This window comes from Gymnoscopelus microlampas (assembly GCF_963454915.1).
Source record: "Gymnoscopelus microlampas genome assembly, chromosome: 19".
Lineage (NCBI taxonomy): Eukaryota > Metazoa > Chordata > Actinopteri > Myctophiformes > Myctophidae > Gymnoscopelus > Gymnoscopelus microlampas.
Genome location: NC_139956.1, coordinates 30,207,951 through 30,235,335, shown reverse-complemented (window position 1 = coordinate 30,235,335; position 27,385 = coordinate 30,207,951). Strand labels below are relative to the sequence as shown.

The following is a 27,385-nucleotide window of genomic DNA, read 5'->3' as shown; positions in this document are numbered from 1 at the left end:
GGGTTAGGGTTAGAACAGCATACGACACAAGTAGCATCCAACACAAACACTTCATCCTTTGCCGTATGCTGCAGCATGAAGCAACTGCAGCATACAGCAAAGGAAAAGGAAAAATTAGGACCGTCACAATTATTACATAATCGCAAGTATTTCAGATAATCGCAATACTTTTTTGGGGATAATAGTTGTAATTGTCATAATCGTTTCCATGTTGAAAAACATTTTGATATATTTTCAAAATATTGTGGAAATAGCCAAACTACACGCTCAAAACGCATCACCACGTGATGCGTTTTGAGCTTGTAGTTCGGCTTTTGTTTACGAATTCAGAAAAAAGTTCAAAATGTTACCACAACGCAATTAAAACCGCTAATCGCAACTATTTGAGCGACACTTAATCAAGCGTCAAGTTAATCATAATCGTGACAGCCCTAAAGAGGTTCCTACTTTGAGCAGTCTTCAGAGGAAACCCCCCGCGGGCCGAGGTCTTTGGCGGAGCCAGCGGTAGTTTCACAGGAGGGTGCAGCCTGGGTCGGTTCACAGGAGGGTGCAGCCTGGGTCGGTTCACAGGAGGGTGCAGCCTGGGTCAGTTCACAGGAGGGTGCAGCCTGGGTCGGTTCACAGGAGGGTGCAGCCTGGGTCGGTTCACAGGAGGGTGCAGACTGGGTCGGTTCACAGAGTGATGAATACATCCAAGGATGTGCCTTCTATTTTTTGCCGAAGTGTACCGGAATGGCTTCTTCTCGTCTGAAAGAAAGCTACCAAACATAAAAAAGAAAAATGCTCATTATTAGAGTGTGTGTGTGTGTGTGTGTGTGTGTGTGTGTGTGTGTGTGTGTGTGTGTGTGTGTGTGTGTGTGTGTGTTGTATAGTTACCTTGCTGTGATTTCACTCCACGGGTGGGCGAGTGGCATTGGTTAGAAATTGAGCAACGTGATCTTTAAGATGACCAGGTCCAGGCCCGGATTTATACAGTTCCCCCCATCCCAGCCAGAAAAAGGTGACCTTTGGTACCGACCAAAAAGTGACTTTTGGGACCTACCAAACAGTGTCCTTTTGGTACCTACCAAAAAGTGACCTTTGGTCTTATGGACCACCAGGTCCAAATCCTGGATTTGCCACATCAAAATAAATATTGAATGCAAACTAAACAAACTACACTACCAACATAGTCTTAGATTCAACGTCAGCCTTGAAATCTGAAAAAAAGAGCACACATCTTTAACCACATCAACAGACCTCCGACAATTCGTATTTCATACACCCAACCAGTATGAAATACACCACAAGCATCATCCAACCAGTATGAAATACACCACAAGCATCATCCATTACAAACTGCAGCATGAAGCAACTGCAGCATCCAGCAAAGGAAAAGGAAAATTGTCATTGTCTTTAGGACCGTCACAATTATTACATAATCGCAAGTATTTGAGATAATCACAATACTTTTTTGGGGATAAGTCATAATCGTTTCCATGTTGAAAAATGTTCATACAATTTCAAACATTTTCCAATCATTGTGGAAATAGCCGACCTACACGCTCAAAGCTTGTAGTTCGGCTTTTGTTTACGAAGCCTAAAAAAGCCGGACAAAGTTTTATTCAAAATGTTACTACGACGCAATTAAAATAGTTAATCGCAACTATTTGAGCGACAATCAATCAAGCGTCAAGTTAAATGTCATAATCGTGACAGCCCTAAAGAGGTTCCTACCTTAAGGCGTCTTCAGAGGAAACCCCCATGCAGCTAAATCCATGGATAGAGAGAGTCACAGGAGGTGTAGACAGAGGCTCTTCAAAAGACTTGTAGACAGAGGCTCTTCGAAAGACTTTGTACACAGCGGCTCTTCGAAAGACTTTGTAGACAGCGGCTCCTCCTCGAAACACTTTGTAGACAGCGGCTCCTCCTCGAAAGATTTTGTAGACAGCGGCTCTTCACAAGACTTACCTTAGTGTAGAGTCTACACTAAGGTAAGTCTTGTGAAGAGCCGCTGTCTACAAAGTCTTGTGAAGAGCCTGAGGCTCTTCACAAGACTTTGTAGACAGCGGCTCCTCCTCGAAAGACTTTGTAGACAGCGGCTCCTCCTCGAAAGATTTTGCAGACAGCGGCTCTTTGAAAGACTTTGCAGACAGCGGCTCTTCGAAAGACTTTGTAGACACCGGCTCCTCCTCGAAAGACTTTGTAGACAGCGGCTCCTCCTCGAAAGACTTTGTAGACAGCGGCTCCTCCTCGAAAGATTTTGTAGACAGCGGCTCTTCACAAGACTTACCTTAGTGTAGAGTCTACACTAAGGTAAGTCTTGTGAAGAGCCGCTGTCTACAAAGTCTTGTGAAGAGCCTCTGTCTACAGACAGAGGCTCTTCACAAGACTTTGTAGACAGCGGCTCTCTTCACAAGACTTTTTTGAAGAGGATCCTCTGTCTACAAAGTCTTTTGAAGAGGATCCTCTGTCTACAGACAGTAGCTCCTCTTCAAAAGACTTTGCAAACAGAAGCTCCTCTTCAAAAGACTTTGTAGGATGGGTCGGTTCACAGGAGGGTGCAGCCTGGGTCGGTTCACAGGAGGGTGCAGCCTGGGTCGGTTCACAGGAGGGTGCAGCCTGGGTCGGTTCACAGGAGGGTACAGCCTGGGTCGGTTCACAGGAGGGTGCAGGCTGGGTCGGTTCACAGGAGGGTCTAGCCTGGGTCGGTTCACAGGAGGGTGCAGCCTGGGTCGGTTCACAGGAGGGTGCAGCCTGGGTCGGTTCACAGGAGGGTGCAGGCTGGGTAGTTTCACAGGAGGGTGCAGGCAAGAACAACCTCGGCAAAACTCTCTCCACTCTAGTTTCTATCTTATAATGAAGAGGAAGGGGGTGGTTCCCCCCCCCCCCCTCCCCTGCAACACCTCTGCCAGGATGTATACTTGAGTATCTGAAATAAAACAAACAAAGAAATAAAGATTTATTCAAGTGACCGAGAGCCACATTTAGGATACGTATACTGTATCCTGGTTTTAACATCAGGGGATCGATCATACTGGAGATAAATATTCTGTGACTACTTGAAACGGTAACAAAATTGAAAAATAGCTGGCAGTGGGCAAACACAGCCAGAAATAAGTCTGGCACTGAATCGCACTGAAAGGGTTAACTTAATGGCAATATGGCCGATGTTTGAAAATGGTCTATTGACGGTTTAAGTGGTTAAATGTCTGCCACTAATTTACAAAACACTGAGAGTCAATGAATCTATGAAATCTATGGAAAAACTTTAATCTGCAACACAATTTTACACAATATGTAGTGGGGGGTCCCTGCTGTGGGGGTCCCTGCTTCATCTCTCAGCCTGAAAAACGTTGAAGACCCCTGAAGTAGGCTATGCCTAGGGCTGTGACAATTAAAACATTTAAGTTGACGACTGTCATACAAATACATGTGATTAACCATTTAGTTGTGTTTTTTGGCATTGGATCATATGGACAGTGGTGTAAAGTAAGTAAGTACATTTACTCAAGTAGGCAAGGCAACTTTATTTATATAGCACTTTTCATACACAGGGCAATTCAAAGTGCTTTACAGAATAAAAGTATTGTACTTAAGTACAGTTGAGAGGTATTTTCACTTTACTGGAGTATTTCCAATTTTCAGTACTTTTACTCCAGTACATCTCAGAGGCAAATATTGTACTTTAACCCCACAACAATTATTTGAAAACTTTAGTTTACTAGTTACTTTGCATATATAAATTATTATGTCATAAAACATACATTAACTGCTTTATCCATATTTTATACCTAGGCTATCTAAAAAATAGCCGATCTACAAGCTGTATTGAGCTTGTAGACCTGCTATTTTCAAACATTTTAGTACTTTTACTTTTGGTACTTTAAGTATATTTTGATGCCAATACTGTTGTACTTTTACTCAAGTACATTTTGAATTCCAGGACCTTTACTTGTAACAGAGTATTTCTATATTGCAGTATTGATACTTTTCCTTAAGTAAAACATTTGAGTACTTTTTCCCCACCACTGCATATGGATAAAAATGTCATTTCTGTTTGGCTTTCAGGCTTCGTAATAAAACAAATTGCACATGACAAATAACCGTAAGGGGATATTTCACTTACAAACTTTTTTGAGCTCATCTTAACGTCCACTCTGCTTTTGTGATTCACCCCAGACACTTTAAATTGCTTGATTCGGTATTTAGATGTTAATGATATTCATTGTATCAGACACAACCCAAACCCATTGTAACTTCAAACTGCATTTTAACCATGATAGATTCATTGAAAACACCCGTCCTTGGTTCTGGTGACTGAAGTGGACCTTCTAATGTGTGGGACCGTGTTTTTTCAATTACTTTTTTTATGTATTTACAAAATCTTTTCTCAAAAAGAACAAAACGGTTAAAAAAAAGTAAATACATGAAAAAACGTATTGCAAAAACCCGGTCTACTCGCACACTAGAAGGTCAATATCAGTCACCAGGACCAAGGACGGGTGTTGAACCATGAATCTATCATGGTTAAAATGGAGTTTGAAGTTACAATGGGTTTGTATAGGAAGGGGCGTGTCTGATTAAATGAATATCAAATATCTAAATACTGAATCAAGCAACTTACAAACTGTCGGAGACCACTGAAGACCCAGGCCAGCAGGGGGCAGTAGCAAATGCTTGGTCTCAGAGAGCATACGGAACAAAGGGGGCCTTGGAAACAAAATAATTGCATCCCCCGCTATGCATGATGGGATTGATAGCCCAGTAGTGCTACTCTAAGCTAAGCAACGAGGCGTTGTGAGCTTGTAGACCGGCTATTTTCGGCAAAGGAAGAGGGGAAAAGAGCAGACTTGTTGATGGTTTAAGTTGTTAAATGTCTGAAAATACACATTAACATGAAACATCTATGAAAAGCTTTAATCTGCAACACAAGTTTATGCTATATATAGAGGGGGTCCCTGCTCCATCCCTCTCTCTCAGAGAGGGGGTCCTTGGCCTGAAAACGTTGAAGACCCCTGCATTAGAAGATCCAGTGAGATTAAAATCCAAAGATAATAGGTGGGTTTTCACCCATTAAGACCGGGAAAGCATCTGTGTCATTTTGGATTTCTTTGGCTATTCAAAAATAGCAGATATACAAGCTCATAGTGCGGCCACCCCTGGTCTTTTTGCTAGTCTTTGCCAACGCCCAGAAACGACTGAGCGGCAAGACCTCAGAGCCCTGGCTAAGGGTGTAATGGTTCCAGGAGCTCAGCAAGGTACAGCAGAGCTATTACTACTAACCTGTTTAAAGATTTAAAAGCAAATATAAAGGACCTTAAAATCAAATCTAAAATTGCCAGTGAAGTGAGGCAATACGTATACTGTATCCTGTCACAACTTGGTTCTCAGCCCAGGTTGCACAAACTGGCCTCATCCAGTATCACTCTTGGGGCCTGTCCTTTCCAGCTAAACCCTCAGTCAGCTACCTTGGTTGTCAGCTAGATCGCAGGCTGGGTGGTGAAACCATGGCTCTTAAGACCATCAGTAAGGTGAATGGCAGAACCAAATTCTTAGCCAGGAAAGCGCAGTTTCTGGACTCGGCCAGTCTTCGCATATTAGCAAACTCACTGGTTTTATGTTGTTTCGACTATGCTATTGGCTCATGGTACAGTGGCCTAACCAAAGCCCTAAAAGAGAAGTTTCAGGTTTCTCAAAATAGGTTGGTCAGGCTTGTCTTGGGGCTGTCTGCAAGGGACCATGTTGGAAAACATAATTTCCACCAGTTGGGTTGGCTCCCTCTGGCAGCCAGGTCAGTTCAACTACAGCTGAACCTGGTGCATAACATCTACATAAACAGCGCCCCTGTGTACCTATGTAAGCTCTTTCAGAAGCGTAGCGAAGCCCATTCCAACCTAACCAAAGCCAGCATAGCAGACCTGACCATGCCCACGTTCACCACTGAAATGGGAAAACGCTCATTTAGATTTGGAGGAGCAGTCAACTGGAACCCTCTACCCCTGACTATAAAGAGCACCAGCAGCCATCTCCTTTTTAAGATAAGGGTCAAAGCATGGCTTTTAGAAAATGTTGCCGAATAGTAGGGTTACCTATGTGTTAGCAATGCGATTATATGTATTTATGCTGTAGGTAGTGTAGCTTTTGATTGTTTTATTTATTACTGTACTGTCTAACTGTATGTATTCTGTTGCAGTGCTGTCTGTTTGTCTCAGACCAAGGACCACAATGAAAATACTTTTATGCGTCTGTATCCTTGACGTTTCTACGATGAACATGATGTAACATGTGTTTTTTCCTGTATAACGTCTAATAAAATCAAATCAAATCAAGGGATGGGGCGATAATCGTTATCATTAAAAACGCACACAATAATCGTAGAGATTTTAATTTATTGTGAAATTGTCCTCCGTCATACACAAGGATGAATTAGCTTTTGTTGAGCATCAAATCCAGTACCACTTAAACCCTCTGTACTTGATAACACAGACCTGTAAAGACTGCATTTTATTTGGTATGCTCTTCTTTCACTCTACACAAATCGAGTCGCCAAAAATGGCCAATCTACATGGTCACAACACGCTGCGTGCATTGTGAGCTTGTACTTAGTTTACACCACTCCACACTTTGTCCTTCAACGGTCAAGTGACAGGGGTTTGCACAATCATGTTTCTTCCAGCTCAGGAACGTTGCTAAAATCAAGTCAAATTTGCATTCATGCCTTCATGTCATCACACTTAATACTGCAATTAGTCCATGAGCCAGACAAGATTTAATTCGAAAGAGTGGGCAAAACCATACCTATATAAATTGTTTATAGGGTCAATATAAGTAAATACATATATGATAACCTTTCCACAGGAGCAGCTTTTTCATATTTATCACACATTTTGTTATTTTCCCCATACGTACATGACAGGTGAAAAAATGTCAAAATTTAAAACATAGTTATCATAATGAAACTTCCCCAGTTGATTACTTACATGAAGACAATGATTTATCGTATTACAAGTTATGCATTAGGAAAATATGCCCAAATTTGCATAACTTTCCAGAATCAACATTGGAACATTGGACAAAGCCAGAGTCAACATTCTTATTTAAGTGTGTTAAGATGTTGGAGTCAAAGGTTTTTTTAACGAGGGAATATTCAATATCTGGCTACATTTTGGGGCTCTGGGTCATGGACTAAATGCCCAATTTGCATATTTAAATATACAAATTCAGAAAACTTGTAGTACAATAAATCATTGTCTTCATGTAAGTAATCAACTGGGGAAGTTTCATTATTATAACTATTTTTTAAATGTTGTCATTTTTTCACCTGTCATGTACGGATGGGGAAAATAACAAAATGTGTGATAAATATGAAAAAGCTGCTCCTGTGGAAAGGTTATCATATATTTATTTACTTATATTGACCCTATAAACAATTTAATATAGGTATGGTTTTGCCCACTCTTTCGATAATCATTGCTCAATTTTGGGGCTCTGGCTCATGGACTAAATGTACAAGTTACAAGTAAATGTAATTTCCAAACTTAGGACCAAGTTCTGCGAGACTGGTGAAGTCAACAAGGAAGACAACAACCAAAGACCCCTTAATTGCTTCACTGAGGAACCATAGATTTACAGGCAAGATTTGCACAACGGTACCAAAGACAGATGTCAAAGTTGCAGGACCCATGCTCAGGTGCCAGTCACACACACACACACACACACACACACACACACACACACACACACACACACACACACACACACACACACACACACACACACACACACACACACACACACACACACACACACACACACACACACACACACACACACACACACACACACACACACACACACACACACACACACACACACACACCTGTGCCTAGCACAGACCTGTGACTGGCACACACCTGCCTGCAAATGGTACCAGGGCTGACACCAAATAATGCGTAATCTGCATAACGGAACACCAGCATCACTTGCCCTTACACACAGCACATCTAACCAATTGAAGCCTGAGGTTCCGATTCTGCCAAATGTCAACGGTTCTCTGAAAAACGTATGTTTCTATATCAGTGGTTTTCAAACCTTTTCATGTGAAGGACCCCCAAAATGACATGAATTTGGCCGCGGACCCCCCCCCCCCACACACACCTCAAAATATTTTGTTCCAGGGACCCCCCAGAAGCAAAGATTCGAGTTAATGTTTGCTTTAAAAGAAAAATATATACATACATATACATACATACATATTCACGATTTTTCTAAAATAGCAGATCTACAAGCTCATAGCGCGGCACTCGGTGCCACGCTATGAGCTTGTATATCTGTTATTTTTGAAAAGCCAAAGTGTAAAATGATGCTTTTTAAGCTCAAATGAAAAAGTGACACAGATGCGTTCCAGGTCTTAATGGGTTCAATACATCAGAAGCTGTGCAAAGTGCCGTACAAGGTTTAGGCAAACAGCATCAACAGGCATCCATCGGTGCACACATGTGTGCATATTTATAAACCCATTAGAGCAGAGGTCTTCAACAGGGGGTCCGGGACCCCTAGGGGGTCCTCAGAGTTACTACAGGGGGTCCGCCAAATCTTTGTGTGATAGGATTTTTTTCTTTTTTTGTACATTAACCACTTGAATATTATATCGCTACTCTGAGGGGAACATTAGCCGAAAATAGCCGATCTACACGCTTTGTGAGCTTGTAGATATTTTCGGCAAAGAGAGGGGGAAAAGAGCACACTAAGTACAGAGTGAAAGTTTACTTAGTGTTGATGGTTTAAGTGGTTAAATGTCTGAAAATACACATTAACATGAAACCAATGAAAAGCAACACAAGTTTATGCAATATAAGGATGAATTAGCTTTTGTTGAGCGTCAAATCCAGTACCACTGGACTTGTACTTTACTTGAGTATTTCCAATACTCCACTACATCTCATATGCAAATATTGTACTTTTACTCCACAATTCCTACAATTATTTGAAAACATTAGTATAACTTTACTTTAGCTTTCATTTTGATTATTATTATTATTGCAAAACATACATCCACTTCAGCCCTATATACATTTCGGCCATTTGAAAATAGCCCATCTACAAGCTCACAATGTGTCACATCATTACGAATTGTGAGCTTGTAGATCTGCTATTTTCATATGTTATACATTTGAGAACTTGAAATGGGACATTGTGCACAATGAGTACTTTACTTTTGGTACTTTAATGACAATACTTTTGTACTTTTTGCATAAGTACATTTTGAATTCTGGACTTTTACTTGTAACAGAATAAGTCTCAATACCACAATGTAGAAATACAAGTAAAAGTACTGTATTAAAACATGCTTGAGTCAAAGTACAAAAGTATAAGCATCAAAAAATATACTCAAAGTACCAAAGTAAAAGTACTCATTCTGCAGAAATGTCTCTTAAAGTTTTCAAAATGTATTAAAATATTTTGAAAATATCAAGAATGCAAGCTCACACCAAAGCAACATGTTGTGAGCTTGTAGATCTGCTATTTTTACTATCTCTCACACACACACACACACACACACACACACACACACACACACACACACACACACACACACACACACACACACACACACACACACACACGTTTAGGGCTGAAGTGGTTAGTCCATGTTTTGTAATAATCAAAAGCTACAAAATAACTACTAACTCAAGTTTTCATATCATTGTAGTGGAGTAAAAGTACAATATTTATCTCTGAGATATAGTGGAGTATAAGTAAATGTATTGAAAATTGGATCTCCAGTTAAGTAAAAGTTTCTCAAAATTGTACTCAAGTACAGTACTTGAGTACATGTACTTAGTTACTTTACACCGTACTAGGCCTGCAAAGCTGGTGTCAGCATCACGACCGTCATGGATTAACTTCAACCTTGTGTTTGCACCTTCCCCATTTACGGCCTGTACATCTACATAAACATTCAAATTTCAAATATAAAGTGCTTACTTGATGGCCACAGATGTTATAATTATGTACGAGCCCTCCCAACGTACCTGCATCTTCCGTATTGTTCATTAAAAAGCATTTTAATCCGATCGGTGGCCATTTTCCTCATAGAGTTATAATGTAGCATAGTGCAATACACCTCCCAGCCGATAGGGTAGCGTAGTTTAAAGCATATGGTGAATAGACGGAGAAAATGGCCACCAATCAGATTAAAATGCTTTTTATTGAAAAATACGGAGGATATAGGTACTTCTGAGGGCCCGTACACTAGAATAACATCCGTGGCCATGAAGTAAGCACTTTATATTTGAAATATGATCGTTAATGTAGATGTACGGACCGTAAATGGAGAAATTGCAAACACCAGGTTGAAGTTAATCCATGACTGTCATGATATGACAGTCAGTCATGTTTCAGGACTAACAAAGACGGTTCATATTCACTTCACACAGCAATGCTTCATCCTCACTAGTTGTTGCTTTTTTACCAAGTCAAATAACAGTGAAATTACACGCAAGTCCATCAATTCCTTAATGCTAAGCAGTTAATTAGCTAAGCTAAGTAGCTAACACACACCTGCAGAACACTTACCTGTTTTGTGGTCTGGATGGAGATGTTTTCACAGTCTGGTCACAGTGTGGTCACAGTGTGTTTTAACAGCTTTTTTTCACCAACCTGTTAAACACTGATAACTCTACTCGACGTCCCTGTGGAGTAACGTTACTTTAGGAGTTGTTTATTTCACTATAAGAGTCTTTTTCCTTGCAAACAGAGTGGGTCCTTTTAACTCTATGGTTAAAGTGGGTCACAAACATTTGTGATTGCTGGAAGGTGTTAGGGGGAGGGACTGACAATTAAAGGACTCTAATAGCCCCGCCCCTCCCTGCTTCCTAGAGCAGTGGTTCTCAACCTGTGGGTCTGGACCCCACATGATTTTTTTAGAGGCGGGGGGGGGGGTTCCCTGACAGTGAAGTGACAAATAAAGGACTTTTAAGACCTTTTTAATACCAAAAACACAAGTACTACATCAAAAGTAATCAACAAACCCAACATCAACAAAATACTATAAAAACTGGTCAGACATTGGCCAAATTGTCAAATAATATAAAATAGCCCAAAAAAATAGCCAATCTGCAAGCTCACAACGCCTCGCATTGTGAGGCGTTGTGAGCTTTCACATCTGTTATTTTCACAATATTTATCTGTGGAGTCAAACTAAATGTAACGCCTCAACTCCTACTTTCCAAGTTCTTGTCAGGGTGGGGGGTCCCCAGTTTAAATATGATTATTTTGGGGGGTCCCCAGTTCAAATATGATTAGGCCCAGGGTGGGCGCAGAAAACGTTGATAATATTTGCAAATCATCAATATATCACTTCAGTTTAACCACTTCACCTCACTGCGTTCTTTTTCCATCTACTGTACACCAAATCTCTTTGCCAAAAATAGCCGATCTACAAGCTCACAACACGTGATGTTCCCCCCACACAGAGGTGGAAAAAGTACTCAAATGTTTTACTTAAGTAAAAGTATCAATACTGCAATCTAGAAGTACTCTGTTACAAGTAAAAGTCCGGAATTCAAAATGTTACTTGAGTAAAACTACAAAAGTATTGGCATCAAAATATACTTGAAGTACCAAAAGTAAAAGTACTCGAATGTTTGAAAATAGCAGATCTACAAGCTCACAACGCGTCGCGTGAGCTTGTAGATCGGCTATTTTCAAATAGCCTACAGTATGTATAAAATAGAGCTAAAGTGGTTCATGTATGTTTCATAATATCATAATCTATGTCTGAAAAGTAACTAGTAACTAAAGTTTTCAAATAATTGTTGTGGAGTAAAAGTACAATATTTGCCTCTGAGATGTAGTGGAGTAGAAGTAAAAGTACTGAAAATTGGAAATACTCCAGTGAAGTAAAAATTCCTCAAAAGTGTACTAAGTACAGTACTTGAGTAAATGTACGAGTATAAAGTCCTTTTCAATCTGTCCTAATTTAAAGGAAACTGATATTCTGATATGAAGTTTTCCCCGTGACATGCTGTATCTTTGGGGGAAAGACTGTAAGAATGTAAGGCGCTTTAAAGTAACATTGTCATTCAGGTGGTGCCGTGGATGGAAAAGTTATTTACAGGATGCAAACAGAGCTACAGTATAACTACAGTACAGTGGTAGAAAGAGTACTCAAATGTTTTAATTAAGTAAAGGTATCAATACTGCAATGTAGAAGTAGCCTACTCTGTTACAAGTAAAAGTCAGGAATTCAAAATTTTACTTGAGTAAAAGTACAAAAGTATAAGTACTCAAATGTTTGAAAATAGCAGATCTACAAGCTCACGTGTCGCACAGCAACGCGTTGTGAGCTTGTAGATCGGCTATTTCAAATAGCCTAGGTATAAAGTGGTTCATGCATGTTTTATAATGTAATAATTTATATCTGTGTTACGTCCCAGATGGTGGTCCAGGAGGAAGGGACGGTAACATACCCAGATTATATACTTGAGACAGACATAGGATGAGGTTAAAGTAAAGTTGTTTATTAACCAACTGAAGTGAACAGAAATAAATGCCAAGTAACAAATACAGGGAGGGTCAGGTGGTGCCAAAGGAAAGAATAAAAGAAAGTAGTAAACTCAAGAGAAACAAAAATCCTTCCTACTCCAACAATAAACGGAAAATACAATGGGTGGCACTCACCTCTAGACTAGTGGGATTAAACACGGGAATTACCTACATGCAATATGTACAGGGTACCCCAGAGCTAAACTACCCCCCCCCCCCCCCCTGTACTAAACGTTTGGCAAAAAGGTCAACAAGTCTTTAAGAGACTGGAGGTGAATTAGTTAGGACATGTGCATGGAGCAAACAAATGATCTGGTGGAAGCATGATGGGGAAAGAGAAAGATGGCCACCGTCACAGGTGCTTTATATCTGATGACGATGGAGGTGATTGGTGGAGTGATGAGGGGAAGGACCAACCGGTGGTGAGAGGCGGAGTTGAGTTGAGTGAATGGGCTGGACCTGAGAGTGAGTGAACAGAGAAGCAGGCAGAGTGTAGCAGGGAGAAAAACAGCATACACAGTCTCCCCATAAACATACAGTCTCCCCTTAACCATACCCGTAACAATCTGCAAAGTGACTAGTAACTTCAAATAATCGTACTGGAGTAAAAGTACAATATTTGCCTCTGAGATGTAGTGAAGTAGAAGTAAAAGTATAGACAACTGGAAATACATCGGTAAAATAAAAGTACCTCAACATTTTACTTAATTACAGTACTTGAGTAAATGTACTTAGTCACTTTACACCACTGCAAACCAGGAAGTACAAAAATAAGCTTTGGAAAATGCTAATCACCACACAGGAAGTACAGGATGCACAGGAAGTCACCATCAAGTCAAGTAATCTTTATGTACAGTATATAGCATACTTGAGCATAAAGAAACGATAGGAGTTGACCCAAAGTTCTTTCCAATCGAGGATGGCCAAATGAAACACACGATAACCATAATAAATTGTAAAATCCACAAAAGCAAGACTAAAATGTAAAACACATACCAGTAAATCACAAGACTATTAAGAGTAACTAAACAAAACAAACAACTGATTAAAACGCTGTAAGGTATTACAAATAAATTAAATTAAATACATTCAGTGGACTTGAGAAAACATCAAAGGTGGGGCAACCTCAAACTAAGCTAAAACCACGAGAATAGGGTGGGTCTTTAGATTTGATTTAAAATCGTCAACGGGGCAGAACTTAACAGTGGTACAGAATGTTATGTTTCTCAAAACAGATTCTCAATCATAGAGCCATGGAGAAGCATGCATAAAGAGAATTAAAGAGTCCCTAAAACTGGGGGATGCCACATGGCAGAGTATGACAAGGTCCCTGATGTCAAAGTTTCAATCTTTAAATAAAGGCCTAATAAAGAACACATTTGTTCTAACGAAACCCTTACAGTAGACTAATAGTAGCCTTACATCACATCGTCTAGTTAGTAGTTGCGGGGTTGTAATGTGACGGTCAAATAAGTGGAAATAACATCTTATTAGGCTTTGTTAGGTCTTATTAGGCTTTGTTAGCCTCTAGGAATTATGTTCCATAATTAGCGTATAACTGTGTTTGTTTGTTTCTGTCTAATAGCAGAGAACACCATTTCTAATAACACCTTTTGTTACGTTTCATTTCTAATTAGAACATAATTAAGGGATAATAGTGGAAAATAAGGGTATAACAACGTTTGTTTCTTTCTAATAAAAAACATTATTGCTAATAAGAAACACATTATTTGTAATAACGGCTTATTTTGTCAAATTAGTGTACCGTAAATTGTGCTGCGACCGGTATGGAATAGTCTAACCCCATCCCTCAAAAAATGCAGTTCGCTGGGCTCATTCAAAACAGCCCTAAAAGCTCATCTTTCTGGAGGCCAAAAGAGGGGTTACGTCGGCTTTCCAACGGTTACGAAGCCTATACCTAACCTAGCCCCTTTCGGGACCCTGTTTACCTTTTTTGTATTTGGGAAGGCGGTATCCAGGGTCCCTTGTCGGTTAAAGCACTCTCTCTCGTAGTAGCGGGTACCACTGTCTCGTCTCGGGCTAATAGCTCGTCGCTTAGAAGTTGCAGAGATTTCTCAAAGGTACCGAAAAGAGCAATACTAGCGCGCGGTTAATCTGCATTAATGCGCTCGGATCGGCGATGCCGTTTAACATTTTTAATAATTTAGTAAAACTTAAGCTCCTCTCTCACACGCTGCTCCACTTCCCATGTCCCGCCTCCCCGCGTTGTGATTGCCATGCAAGCATGTAGGAGCTCGCCAATCAGAGGCAGTACCGTAGGACCATAGAGGTATGCGTAGGACGCGCAGCTTGTCAGTCACCGCGGGGAGGCGGGACATGGGAAGTGGAGCAGAGGGGTGCAATACGTTAGTCCGACAGCGCATTCCTCCGACAGCGCATGCCTCCGACGTTTCCAATACTAACCCTATACCAAACCCGCACCCTAACCCTAACCGCACGCGGATGCCACATAGTCGGAGAAATGGGATGTCGGATTATCGCATGCCTCCCGGAGCAGAGTGTGAGAGAGGAGCTTAAGTTTTACTAAATTATTAAAAATGTTAAATGGCATCGCCGATCCGAGCGCATTAATGCAGATTAACCGCGCGTTAGTATTGCTCTTTTTGGTACCTTTGAGAAATCTCTGCAACTTCTAAGCGACGAGCTATTAGCCCGAGACGAGACAGTGGTACCCGCGACTACGAGAGAGAGTGCTTTAACCGACAAGGGACCCTGGATACCGCCTTCCCAAATACAATAAAGGTAAACAGGGTCCCGAAAGGGGCTATACCTAACCCTAACCCTAACCGCACGTGGAAGCCACGTAGTCGGAGTAGTGGGATGTCGGAATGGAAGGCGGTTACCCAAAAGAGGAGCTAGTACCAGTTTCCCTGTAGACAGACGACCCCCCTCCCCTTTTTTTTTGTATATATTTTTTATTTTTCATACTTTTTTTTGTACATAGTGGTATTTTTTCTCTGTATTTTTATGTTGATTTTTTGAACTGTTTGGTTGCTACTATATATGTCTATGAAATTAATTGAAGGACCCCAACGGAAACAAGTACGCAAGGACTTTTTTGGTCGGACCTTTTAGACAAAAATATTATAAATGTAACTGTGTTGTTTTACATTCTTTTGCCAAATTTTTCAATCTAAATTTCAATCAATCAATCAATAGAAACAAGCCCAAAAACACGCAACCTGCAACTACCAATATTTACAGAAAAAGAGTCCCAAAGTCGCTTAAATAAAGCAGACATGGCAACACTGGTTTGTGGCGTGCAAGTTCTTCTCTTTCAATTATATTTAATTGAGGTGAAAAATAATCTGATATGAAAATGTGTTTTATATCACGTGATCATAATAAAAATGATTTCCCCTTTCAAGAGGCATGAAATAAGACTCAAATGGAAGCGGTGGGTAGGAAAACTAGGACACAGGGGGAGTGCAGTCTGTACAGTTATAAATATAATAAGGTAACAAATCAATGTTGGCTGCTGAAAGGGAAAGAGAAAAAAGACACATTCCATACATCAGTACAAGGTGTTATATTTTTATTTGGTCTCATCTCATATTTTTCTTTTTATTTATTTATTTTTCTCGCTTTTTCCTTTATATATTTTTTCTCCACAGGTTAAAACCCATTATAATAGTCAAGAAGAAAAACAACAAACAATGTATTCACATACTGTGTATAGAGAGACTGTCATAAAATCCTCTTTGACACACAAACAATAGAAACAATTGATTAGGCCCAGCCCAGTGCGAGATTTCACAAAGAAGGATGACAAAGAATTTTGAAAAGCCTGACGAACAACTGGCAAACCCCAAAACTCACACGAGCAAGAGGCAGATCTGAGGAGCTGTAAAATGGGTGCCAGGGCAATGCAACAATGAACGCAGCATTACATAACCTAGCTTGTAATACACAAAAGAAAACAAGACACAAAGAAATCTGGCACTCTTTTTTTTTTCTTTCTTTCTTTTCTTTTTTAAAGCAAATATTCTACAGAGACAGCGAGGAGGTCAACCATGTCCTCTGTCTTCAAGCGACAACAAAGACCTCATCGCTATCTGGGCAGATAGCAGTTTTATGCACATAAAAAATAAAAAATAAGTATGGGTGCCCCTTAAGGGACAATGAATCTGTTTTGGGGATTTTTGCTCCAATGCACACAAGAGAACAATCTTTCAAGCTCTACCAGGCAATTGTCTTTTATGTTCTGCTACACACAAATACTGGGGTTAGTTAGAATAGACATTGCTTTGATCTGGACTTGGGTCAAATTTGAGCGCTGGAATGTAAAAAACTCTTTCTGCCTCCAGTGAAGCACCCATACTTCTCATCTTAAATACTCCAGTGAAGACCTAAAAACATTTAAAAAAAATGAAAAACAAGCATTTTTTGCAGAAAACTACTGAGCAACCAATTCATCATCTTAATGTAGACTGTGTCTGTGGCCATCCTTTAAAAAATGCTTCTGGTCCAGTGTGTCAAAAAAGATGGCCATTTATAAATAGAGTCTCATCCACATTTTTGTCCCCGTATAGGAATGTCCATAGGTGGTTGGTAGAGGAGGCAGCCACAGAAAGAAGCCCATTTACAGTACTGTGATGCTGTGATTCAGAAGTCCCATCCAAAATAGCATGGTTGGATCCTGGATCATTTGGAAGTTGAGTTTAGTCCCCTGCAATATTGATACTGTATATCCAAACATAAAACCCATCATGTATTTTGGACTTGGAACAGTCTTATTGCCTTAGAACCTGGGTGGAGATGTTCTTCATAAGCCTTAAGCATAAAGGTAAACGTGTCTAATTGTCAGACTTTTAGTTTTGTTTCGGCAAACACTGTTGACCTATGATAGCTATGTGTCATTTTGAAAGCTTTACGTTCGATCCTCTTTGACTCACTATGGCCATTGGCTCAAGTCAATGTCTCCCAAGGACACACTTCCTCACCATGTTGGAAACATTTACAGACAGAATGAACCCTATTCCAAGAAGATCACAAAGTAAATTGGCAGTCGATACAGCCAGATAGAACAATAACAGTGGCGGCAGGGGGTTGGTTTTGTGCTGTGGAGTGGAGAGGAGAGGGAGCATTTTCGACCGCGGGACTTAATAACCACATAGATAAAATCAACGCTTATTTGTGTGCAGCAGCGTGCCGGCCATCTCCGAGAGCCGGCACCGTTGTCTTGGAAACCAATCGTCCCTCTATTCACGGTTCTAATTCATTCAATTTGAGCTGTAAACGTTATCATAGGAGGGACAACAGCAGATGGTGACCTTGGATACACAGAGTAAAATGAATGAAGAATAATAATCACACATACAGAGCCGGTGAATAAGCTCAGCACCTGGCGATCCCTTTAGCCTTGGTGGCTTCTATCCCACGTCTCTCTTCAGTGTGCCCGATTCACGCACACAAAAGGTTGTATTTGATCATTTATGTCTATATAGCCACATTAATGTGCACCAAAGGACAGGAAAGGTGTGTACATTTAACACGATCAAGAAAGAAGAGTGTTGTGTACTCGGGCTGACTGTGAGTGGACCAAAATCAAGCTTGATAACCAAGTGCATTTGCAATGTCCCCTCAGCAAGCAAGTAATGCAAGAGCTAAAAGAGGTTATACACTGAGATTCCAGGCCGACAATGAGATGTACAGTATAAATTCTACGGTGCCCAAGCTATTCTGCTGTCCTTGTTGAAATCCTGATTCTGTCAGTAACCGTGAAGGAGAGCGAGCGTGCCTCGACTGAGCACTGCAGCAATTTAGGGGAATAAAGTTGAAACTAAGTAGCAACAGTATAATCCCGTGCTTGACCCGCAGGTGCTGCTTGAAGTCTCGGCACACAGCTGTGTGACTGGAGTCTAACGGATCTCTTTGCACTGGTTTTAACCTGGAAAAGTGCGACGTCTGGCACTATCCACACAGGAGCCTGCTCACACACACAAAGACTGCATAATACCCAGTGGGTCACCAGTCCCTTTCTCTTCCCACACGTTTTAATGATTGTCTCCAGTACCATCATCACTGCCCAGATCCTAATCTAATCGCTTTCAGGTTTGCATAATGTTACGGGGAAGGAGATGTGCGGAGGGTTTCCTAACCATAGCAGTGTTAGATCCTGGATCTAAGGGGTGACACGGTTCAATATAGCTGCACCGTTCCCTGTGTACCACCAGCCCATTAGTATTTCATGAATGTAACGTATTGATCTTTGCAAGGTAATCCTCTAACTCTCTCAAGCTCTCTGAAAATCAAATCGTTTCTTGCTTCTCATCATTTTCTACAAAGCCTCTCTCCCCAGTTTGCACCTGAGAGTATAGCACTGGCAAGATATTGGCTCAACTGGCACTGCTCTAGAGATTTTGGTTTCATTTATCCGCAGCCCAGCACGTGATCGGGACAATGATGCCGGAGAGGTTGCTGTCCACAAACAACAAACAACTTACAGAATTTGTGTTAATATTGGAGAGATATCTTCCAGTTATATTCCAAAATGTTCTCTTCATTGACTTTGCACAGTGAAACATATCTCAAAGTCACATAAACAAACACATATAAAACTGATTCTGAACATTACAAAACCTGACAAAGCATTTCATTTTATTCTTTATAAAAATGACAATTTCATGTTGATTTTACTTGAATTAGGGAAAAGATCCGGGCTGGATCCACGGATCCAGGTCTGAATCTTCAAACACAGCCAAATCAACAGGAAGTTTACATTTGTGTAACTAATAATAATGCATGTTTCTTAATGTTTTTCATTGTCATAATACACTTGTTTATGTGGTAAAAGACACCTGCTTCACCCTGCAATGTAAGTCAATGATTTGGGGGATATCAATTTATAATAAAGAAGCAACAACTTGAGCCTGACTTGTGTCACACAGCTGCATCTCTTGACTTTTCCCACAGAAAATATGTGGTTTGGGAGAGAAGGACAGTGAGCACTCCAGGTGATATTTCTTAAATTAAATACCACTGCTATTTTGCAAGGTGAGCAAACAGCATTCAGGTATCCGGCGCCATGAGATTGGCTGGAGAATTACGTCTAGTGATAAGTCCACTACCAGAATATAAGGGACGTCTTCACTCCGTGGACACTTGACACAGTCAGTCGGTCTGACAGCAACAGTCTGTCAGAGCCTTCAATCACCGAGCTCTGCCGACATAATAACAGCTATCTGAGCCAAATGGCGATCAGAGGAGGATGGCTCTTGTGGCTTTTCTCCGTTGACACCGAGGGACGAAGCAATAACTCACTCGTCACCGCCGTGGCCCACACCGCAGGCCAGCGGTGACAGGAAGTGGGTGAAATGAGAGAGCACACAACAGAGAGAGATGGATTCAATATCACCTCCTGGGTTTACACCCGATAAACAAAGACATCCACAGCGCTAAGATCCAGGCTGGTCCCACTGCCCAATATAAAATTACTTAAGTGTCTGTGGGTTTTACAAATAATTAACCAATGAAAAGTATCAACAAGAGCCTGTGACTAAATAATAACTACATTGGATACATTGGAGCACAGGTCCTGTTTTTTTCCCATTTCCTGAAAAGTCAAGGTTTCTGCCCTACAGCGACAATATAGTACATTAAAAAAATCCAAAGGCGTTTCTATGACCATCAAACACTTGGCCTGTTTCCCTGCTTCCTTGCCCACCAGCAGTGAATAAGACACGTTCAAGCCATCCTTGTTCTGACCCTCTTCCCGCCTGGACCACAAGGTCAACAATATGACACAAGTTCAAAAGAAACCAACTTGGCGTGCATCTGTGAAACGCACCGAGAGGAAATCGAATCTGTACTGCAACAAGAACTTCGTTTTTTTTTCAATATTGTTATTATTATTCAGAGAGAAGCCAAACTGAATACTCAGCAGTGTCAGGGGCAGATTTGCACTTGCAAACTTTCAAATTGTGGAAGGGAAAGGAAGGGTGAAATGAAAAGCGAAACCTCTCTGAACAGTGGTGTGTGCAGTGCCTCCACCCGAGGGGGAGAAGCAGGGAAATCTTCAACTGAAGATTTAGTTTGGTCAGCAGTCGAGTAGCCGTTAGCGAGGCGCAGAAAAGAAAAGGACCTCATCTCTTTGGCTTAAGAAAAGAAAGGAGAGCAAAAAGAAACAGTACTGAAACATATACAGGTATGAGGGTATTTCATGCACCAGGAGAGGACTTATATGCTAAAATCACTAGAAAGCATGTGAATACCTCCCGTGAAATATACAGGGTTGAGGCTTTTTTTTTCTTCATGTGATGTCGGGGGTGAAATAATTAGCCCAAATATCTGGATGGTTCACTAATGCACTCCGTTCTTATCACAAGGCTTATTATCATTATCGGGCCCGTGCCATTCGTCTGTAGGATTATTAGGCTAATCAGAAAGCTCTCCCCCTCCGGAGAGGTTTACGCCATTCATTGGAACAAAGCTCTTATTGTCTTCCAAATGACATGGCTTCACGAGGAGCCCAATCAGTAATTGAACCTTCACTCCTAGCATGCTAATAAGGGACGCGGCAAATGAGAGAGGGAGTGCAGCGGCACTGCCTCTTCTTTGGTGTCTTTTAAGATGCTGAATGCTTGACCTGAACCAATCAGGTTAATGGATAAACTACCGTGGGACTAAGAGAGAACCGCTGTCTTGAATGATGGTGCCGGTCAGAGTGGGAGAGTCGAGGGGTTAGGAGCCCTTCAACGGCTAGTAGTGAGCTCTCACATAAGGTGGGAGTAAAAAAATGAAATAAAAAAGTTTTCTTTTGACCTACTTAGCATGTGGGGTTTACTTCATGGGGACAGTTCCGATTTAGTGTCATAGAAAAGAGTAAACTAAGATTTTGAATGCTAATTTCCTGTGTGACAAACCCCACCCATTTGGTGCCGTGAGCAGGTAAAAATAAATACCAATAATTATTTACAAATGCTAATTGACACAGGCCTGTAAGTGTTACTCTCTACAAAAGGGTCTCTCTTTGGCACACAAGGGGAACGTGTACAGGGCCGCCCTCTCTCCCTTCCTGGCTGGTGACTCCATCGCCTGCCAGCCAATTGAATCAGCCCAGCCTGGCCTGGCATGTCCCCCGGAATGTGATTGGAATTTTATCTGGTCCCAAGCGGAATGCCTGGGTCACTGTTCGCCTTGGATTCTGCATGCGCTGTGGAATTCCGAGGAAATAGTCGTCTACATAACTATTCAGAGTGTTTCTCCCATATTGCGACATGGAAAGCAACTGTTTAAAAAGCGAGACAAGTAATACGCTCTCCTAGCAGTTGAGTCAGTCAGGCCACACAGCCATACACACACACATATTTGTCTTGCACAGCAATGTTAAGCTCCTTTTGCACATTTAAGCCAATTTCATAGCATCATCCCTGCGCACCAGGTCAACCATTTAAGGAAAGAACCTTAAAAAGAAAAAAAAAAGGAAAAGATTAAAAACACTTCACGAAATAAGGCACTCCAAATTTCCATTGCCCCCGGTCGCTTTCAGAGTCTGCAGAGAGAGGGAGAGGCAGATAAAGCCGTGCAAGTCGCCATATCCACCCCTGCATTGTCCCCATGCTTCAAAGGTAGGGGGAGATGAAAGCGGCTGATATAAGCACTGTGACAGAGTCTGAAGATGGGTCTAACTGATCTGAATCTTTAGAGCCAGAGAGAAAAATTCTAATGGGTGCCAGACTGCTCACTTCTCGGGCAACCTATCCCACAATCCAATGTACCACCGATGGCCTTGGAGTGGCTTGCTTCCCATGAGGCAAAACTTCCCTCGACGGGGCAATCAGTGGCTGAGTGTGCATTCGTCTTTTCTTTTTTTTTTATCGATTTAAAAAATGGATTCCAAATGCTTTTTAAGACATTGGACAAAGTAGTACAGACAGTCCCTGGACTGCATCCGCGTGGTTAAGAAACCCTTCCCTATGAAGAGACCAGAGCCTACTACGTCCATCTGTGCCAGGGGGGATCAGAACCTGTCGTCTCGGAGTTGCGTCGGGGACTTGAAAGGCTTAAGCCCCAGAGTCCTGCGGGGGCGCACCTTCTCTTTGGTGCCGTCCAGGGGCTTGCCGCCGCCGCAGGCCGCCGCCCATCCCAGGTCGATGAGGGGAGAGTCCGCCGGGTTGAGGGGCGCTATGCGGAACGTGGGCAGCGTGGGCGAGCCGTTGGCGGAGCACGGGGCCGAGCGCGACGTGGGGAATGGCGCCAGGAACGGGTCAAAGGGCGAGGGCGCGTCCGGGGTGCCGCCCGAGGGGTCTGCCCTCAGGGAAAAGGGGTCACAGTCTGGCGAGGGGAACGGGTCACAGTTGGTGAAGGGGTTGGTGGGAGAGGGCTGGTAGCCCAGCGGGTGGCTGTCCGTGCGCCGGGGGCTGCGGTTCCCCGCGGTCCCCGCCGAGATGAAGCTCCAGGGGTCGATGCGGTGGCGGACGGGGGAGGGCCGTGGCCGGGGGATGACGTTGACCTCCAAGCGGCGGGTTTTGGGGCTCCAGAGCCGCGGGTCCGGGTAGAGGGAGAAGGGCGCTGGAGGCTTGGCGTCCGAGTCTAACGTGTCTTGGCACAGCGGCAGGTCCAGAACTAGAAAGAGGACAATAGACATAAGACAAAAGACAAAGCAATAGTATTAATTTAATGTATATCGGTCTCCAATTACCATAGCAGTGGTTCTCAAACTTTTTCATGTCAAGGACCCCCAAATTGACACTTATTACCCCGCGGACCCCCATTTGAAAAGATAAGCCAGGGACCCCAATAAGAGAAGGTTTTTACGGCTCTCTAGCAGTGATTCTCAACCATTTTAAGGACCCTCAGTTTGGCATGCATTAGGCTACGGACCCACATTTAATGGCATTTATACCTCTGGGACCCCAATTAATATTGTAAAATCAATGTGATTTTAACTCTGAGAGTGTACAAATGGAACCAAATGGGACGGGTCCATTTGGTTCCATTTGTACACTCTCAGAGTTACAGACCCATAAGGGTCCATTTGGTTCCTGTCCATCATTTAGCTGGGGACCCCCTGCAGTACCCCTGGGGGTCCCCGAACCCCACTTTGAGAACCAATGTACGATAGAACATGTCTGTCTAGTAGCTCTATATCTGAAGGCCCTGACACACCAAAATAAATGCACCCGTTGTTTACAATGGCTGTAGACTGGATGTGTCAAAAGGTCAACAGTCTTTCAGAGCTTTGGTACTATTTTGGAGAGATGTAACAACACTGCACAGACGACATCATCGGCAGGGATTTCAAGCTAATCGTAACTGCAGCCTTTCGTCTTCCTGGAACATTATTACGTCAAAAAAGTAGCCATGGTTGTTGCTTCAATTTAAAAACAACAATACTGTAGGTTGAAATCAAGTTCACTTCTGATATTGAAACAAAATCTGCAAGCAGAGATCTTGTTTTTTTGGTGTGCTTTTTAGCATTCTGTATGGGTGGCTTGGGTGCATACTGCATACTCAAAAACAAACGCGAACACCTTAGTGATGCATCTTATCTCTTTTTTTAATTGCCCGTTATATGTCCTTTGTAGCTCTATAATCCATTTTGCACAAAAGCGCTTTTTAAATGTCATTTAACTCAGTTTCATGGTTATCGGGAAGTGTAGTCACAGGAGTTTACCCAGACAAAACAAATAACCAGAAATATCCAAAATGGTGTGTTGAATAAAAGATTGCGGCGTACAAATATTACAGAAACAATGAGCAGTTAGAGAACGACAACGTTAACCTAAATAAGGTACACAGTGGAAATGCACAGTTTCGCGGTTTTAGCTGCGGATAACTGCAGTGTGGGTGGATTTGTGTCAATCAAATATAATTAGTAATTAATATTGGATAAACCACAGGTGAAATAATGCGGGAAATAAATTAATGACATCTATCTATAGGCCTATTAAAGCTTTTAAAAAGCACTCCTTCCACGTTCCAAACAACAACACAGTGGACTAAACACTGCGTGAGAGAGAAACAGAGAATTTAAAACAAAATTTAAAAAAGATGGGAGGAATTCAAGTTTGGCGTGGGAGTGATTTTGTGAAGTTCTTAACCCTGCCGACGACTGGATATGGTGTGGATCTATAAATTGGATGATGTAATTAATGCGGTTGGATGACAGATGGATAATGAACCTGTACACGCAGATTCGGGTGACGAAAAGGCCTATCCATGCATCTCTAGCGCACATAATTCCGGCATCCCATTATTCCAGTCGTTAGGTTAGTGTGAGGTTAGGGTCAGGGTTTGTTATAATGGGGCCAGTCGGACCAACGGGCCATCAGAATAATGACATGGCAGACAGTCTTACGAAAAAACTTCAAAAGTTTCAAAAGGGGAGATGACTGACTGCTACATTGTACTATTACATCCCTGACAACTCCTCAAGACAGCTAAAAAAAAACACTCAGCTGCCAAAAAGGATCTATCAGTCACACAAGAGAGGCAGTGATGGAAAAAGTACTCACATGTTTTACTTTAGTAAAAGTATCAATAGCCTATTGTAGAAATAGTCTGTTACAACTACAAGTTTGGTATTCAAAATTTACTTGAGTAAAAGTACAAAAGTATTGGCATCAAAATGCACTTAAAGTACCAAAAGTAAAGTACTTATTATGCAGAATGTCCCATTTCACAAGTTTTCAAATGTATAAAATGTTTAAAAATCCTTTGAAAATAGCAGATCTACAAGCTCACAACTTGTAGAGCTTGCAGATCAGCTATTTTCAAATTGCAAAAGTATATAGCCTGAAGTGGTTTTGTAATAATAATCAAAATCTACAAAGTAACTAGTAATTCAAATAATTATAGTGAAGTAAAAGTACTTCTAAATACCTCAAAATTGTACTTAAGTACAGTACAGTAAATGTATTTAGTTACTTTCCACAACTGGAGAGAAGTAAAAAATAACAACAACAATGTATACAACAATGTATTAGTATACAAATCCTCTTCCAAATCACTTCCAGCTGCTGGCAACCTCGCGGCAGTTCGTCTATCGATGCCTATATGAGTACAAGTCATTACAATGAAAAGAAGCTAACATGATACGATGTTTCACAAATAACGATGTTAATTCATATGCAGCTTCTTGCGTAAGTAATGAATGCATGCTGTTTGCCAGATTCAGATTGTTGCCAATCCCGCCCGAAAAAGCCAAAACGGGTTCCATCGAGTACCTGGGGGGGCCAGCGCGATATAAGAAGGCCTCTGTGGTGAATCCAATGCTTTGTGACTCAAAAGGACCAGATATGGAGTGTGAAATGGAACCAGAGGGCATTTTTATAGTCCTCTTTAAGTCCACCCACTCTTAAGCAGCCACTCCGCTGTCATTACAATACACTCTGAACTGTGTCACTGTTTGGCTTATAAGCAAGTCAGAAATGCATATTGTGAGGTGGGTGTCAAGCGCTAAGTGAAAATAAAATGACACCACTGAGTGTGTGCACGTGTTCTTCTGGTATATTACAGTATATATTTAAGATATCTCTGCTGTCCGGCAGAAACCAGCTAACTCCAAAATGTTCATTTTTCAGGAAAAAGTGGAGTTTTTGTTCATCATTGATAAGAACAGCTGAATGGACCTCCAAGCTCACAATTAGGTTGGAGGTCAAAAGGGGGTGGAGCCTGGATTCAGCAAAACCAGCTAACTCCGGTGGAGTTAGCTGGTTTAGCAGAAGATTTTAGCATCCAATGGAGTTAGCTAGTTTTGTCAGAAGCGCTTTTTAATGCTTTTCATTGGTTAATTTTTTTTTTTACCAACACACAGACGTAAAGGGTGTTCAATGGCTCTGATTTATGGGGAAAAAAAGCAAAAGCGTCAAAATGGAGTTAGCTGGTTCCTGCTGGACAGCAACAATATATTTTTAGCTTTTTTTCTGCCTTTATTTATAGACACAGCAGACTGAGAGGAAACGGGGAGAGAGAGAGACAGGGAGCGACACGCAGCAAAGGTTGTCGGGATCGGGAGCCGAACCCGCGACACGAAGTCAGGCCGCGCCTGCAGCCTAGGTGCCCGGACCGATACAACAGCCGCCCGGGCCTATAACAGTACTGTATATTGATAAGCAGTGGTGTAAAGTAACTAAGTACATTTACTTAAGTACTGTACTTAAGTACACTTTTGAGGTACTTTTACTTTACTGGAGTATTTCCAATTGTCTATACTTTTACTTCTACTCCACTACATCACAGAGGCAAATATTGTACTTTTACTCCACTACAATTTTTTTGTTACTAGTTACTTCGCAGATATACATTATTACATTATATAAAACATACATTACCCACTTTAACCTTATTTTATTCGTAGGCTATTTGAAAATAGCCGATCTACAACCTCACAACCCGTCGCGATGCAACGCGTTGTGAGTTTGTAGATCGGCTATTTTCACTATTCTTGCACGACGCTGTTGTGCGACTAAGTATAAAATGTGTTTAATTGTGAGACTGAGGAACTCCGTCTTTAATCATTACACACTTTAGGTATATTGATATTTGTTTTGATATTTTATATGTTTTACTATTACTCTTATTTAAAAAAAACTAGACCAGTGCCTGTTGGGTAACGGCCTACTCGGGAGTGATGCAAGATGGGAACGATGGGGGGTAATGCATGCCCCACCCTGTTATGCAATACCTGTCAATACCCCGTTATCAGAGTTACTGTGTCCATTTTTTGCCCTTGAGCAGTGGTAAACGTCTGTGGAGAATGTCAAACACACTGGGAAAATAGGCTCTATGCACAGCAGCCATATTGGGAACGAATTGGGCCCCTTCCTTACTTCCTTCACAGGTGTTACCAATGATACTAATTAAGGCTCTGTTCCATTTAGTGTGGCAT

General features: G+C 41.6%; 1 protein-coding gene across 1 annotated transcript in view; it reads right to left on the bottom strand.

Annotated features, from left to right (window-relative positions):
• Positions 1–16,070: 16,070 nt before the first annotated feature.
• The window catches only part of LOC311034714 (mitogen-activated protein kinase kinase kinase 11), a 62,615-nt gene continuing 51,300 nt past the window's right edge, over positions 16,071–27,385 (bottom strand). The window contains exon 10 of the mRNA XM_084042676.1: positions 16,071–23,118. Within this exon, the coding sequence (XP_083898802.1) occupies positions 22,514–23,118 (605 nt within the window). The 3' untranslated portion in view covers positions 16,071–22,513. The remainder of the gene's footprint in view (positions 23,119–27,385) is intronic.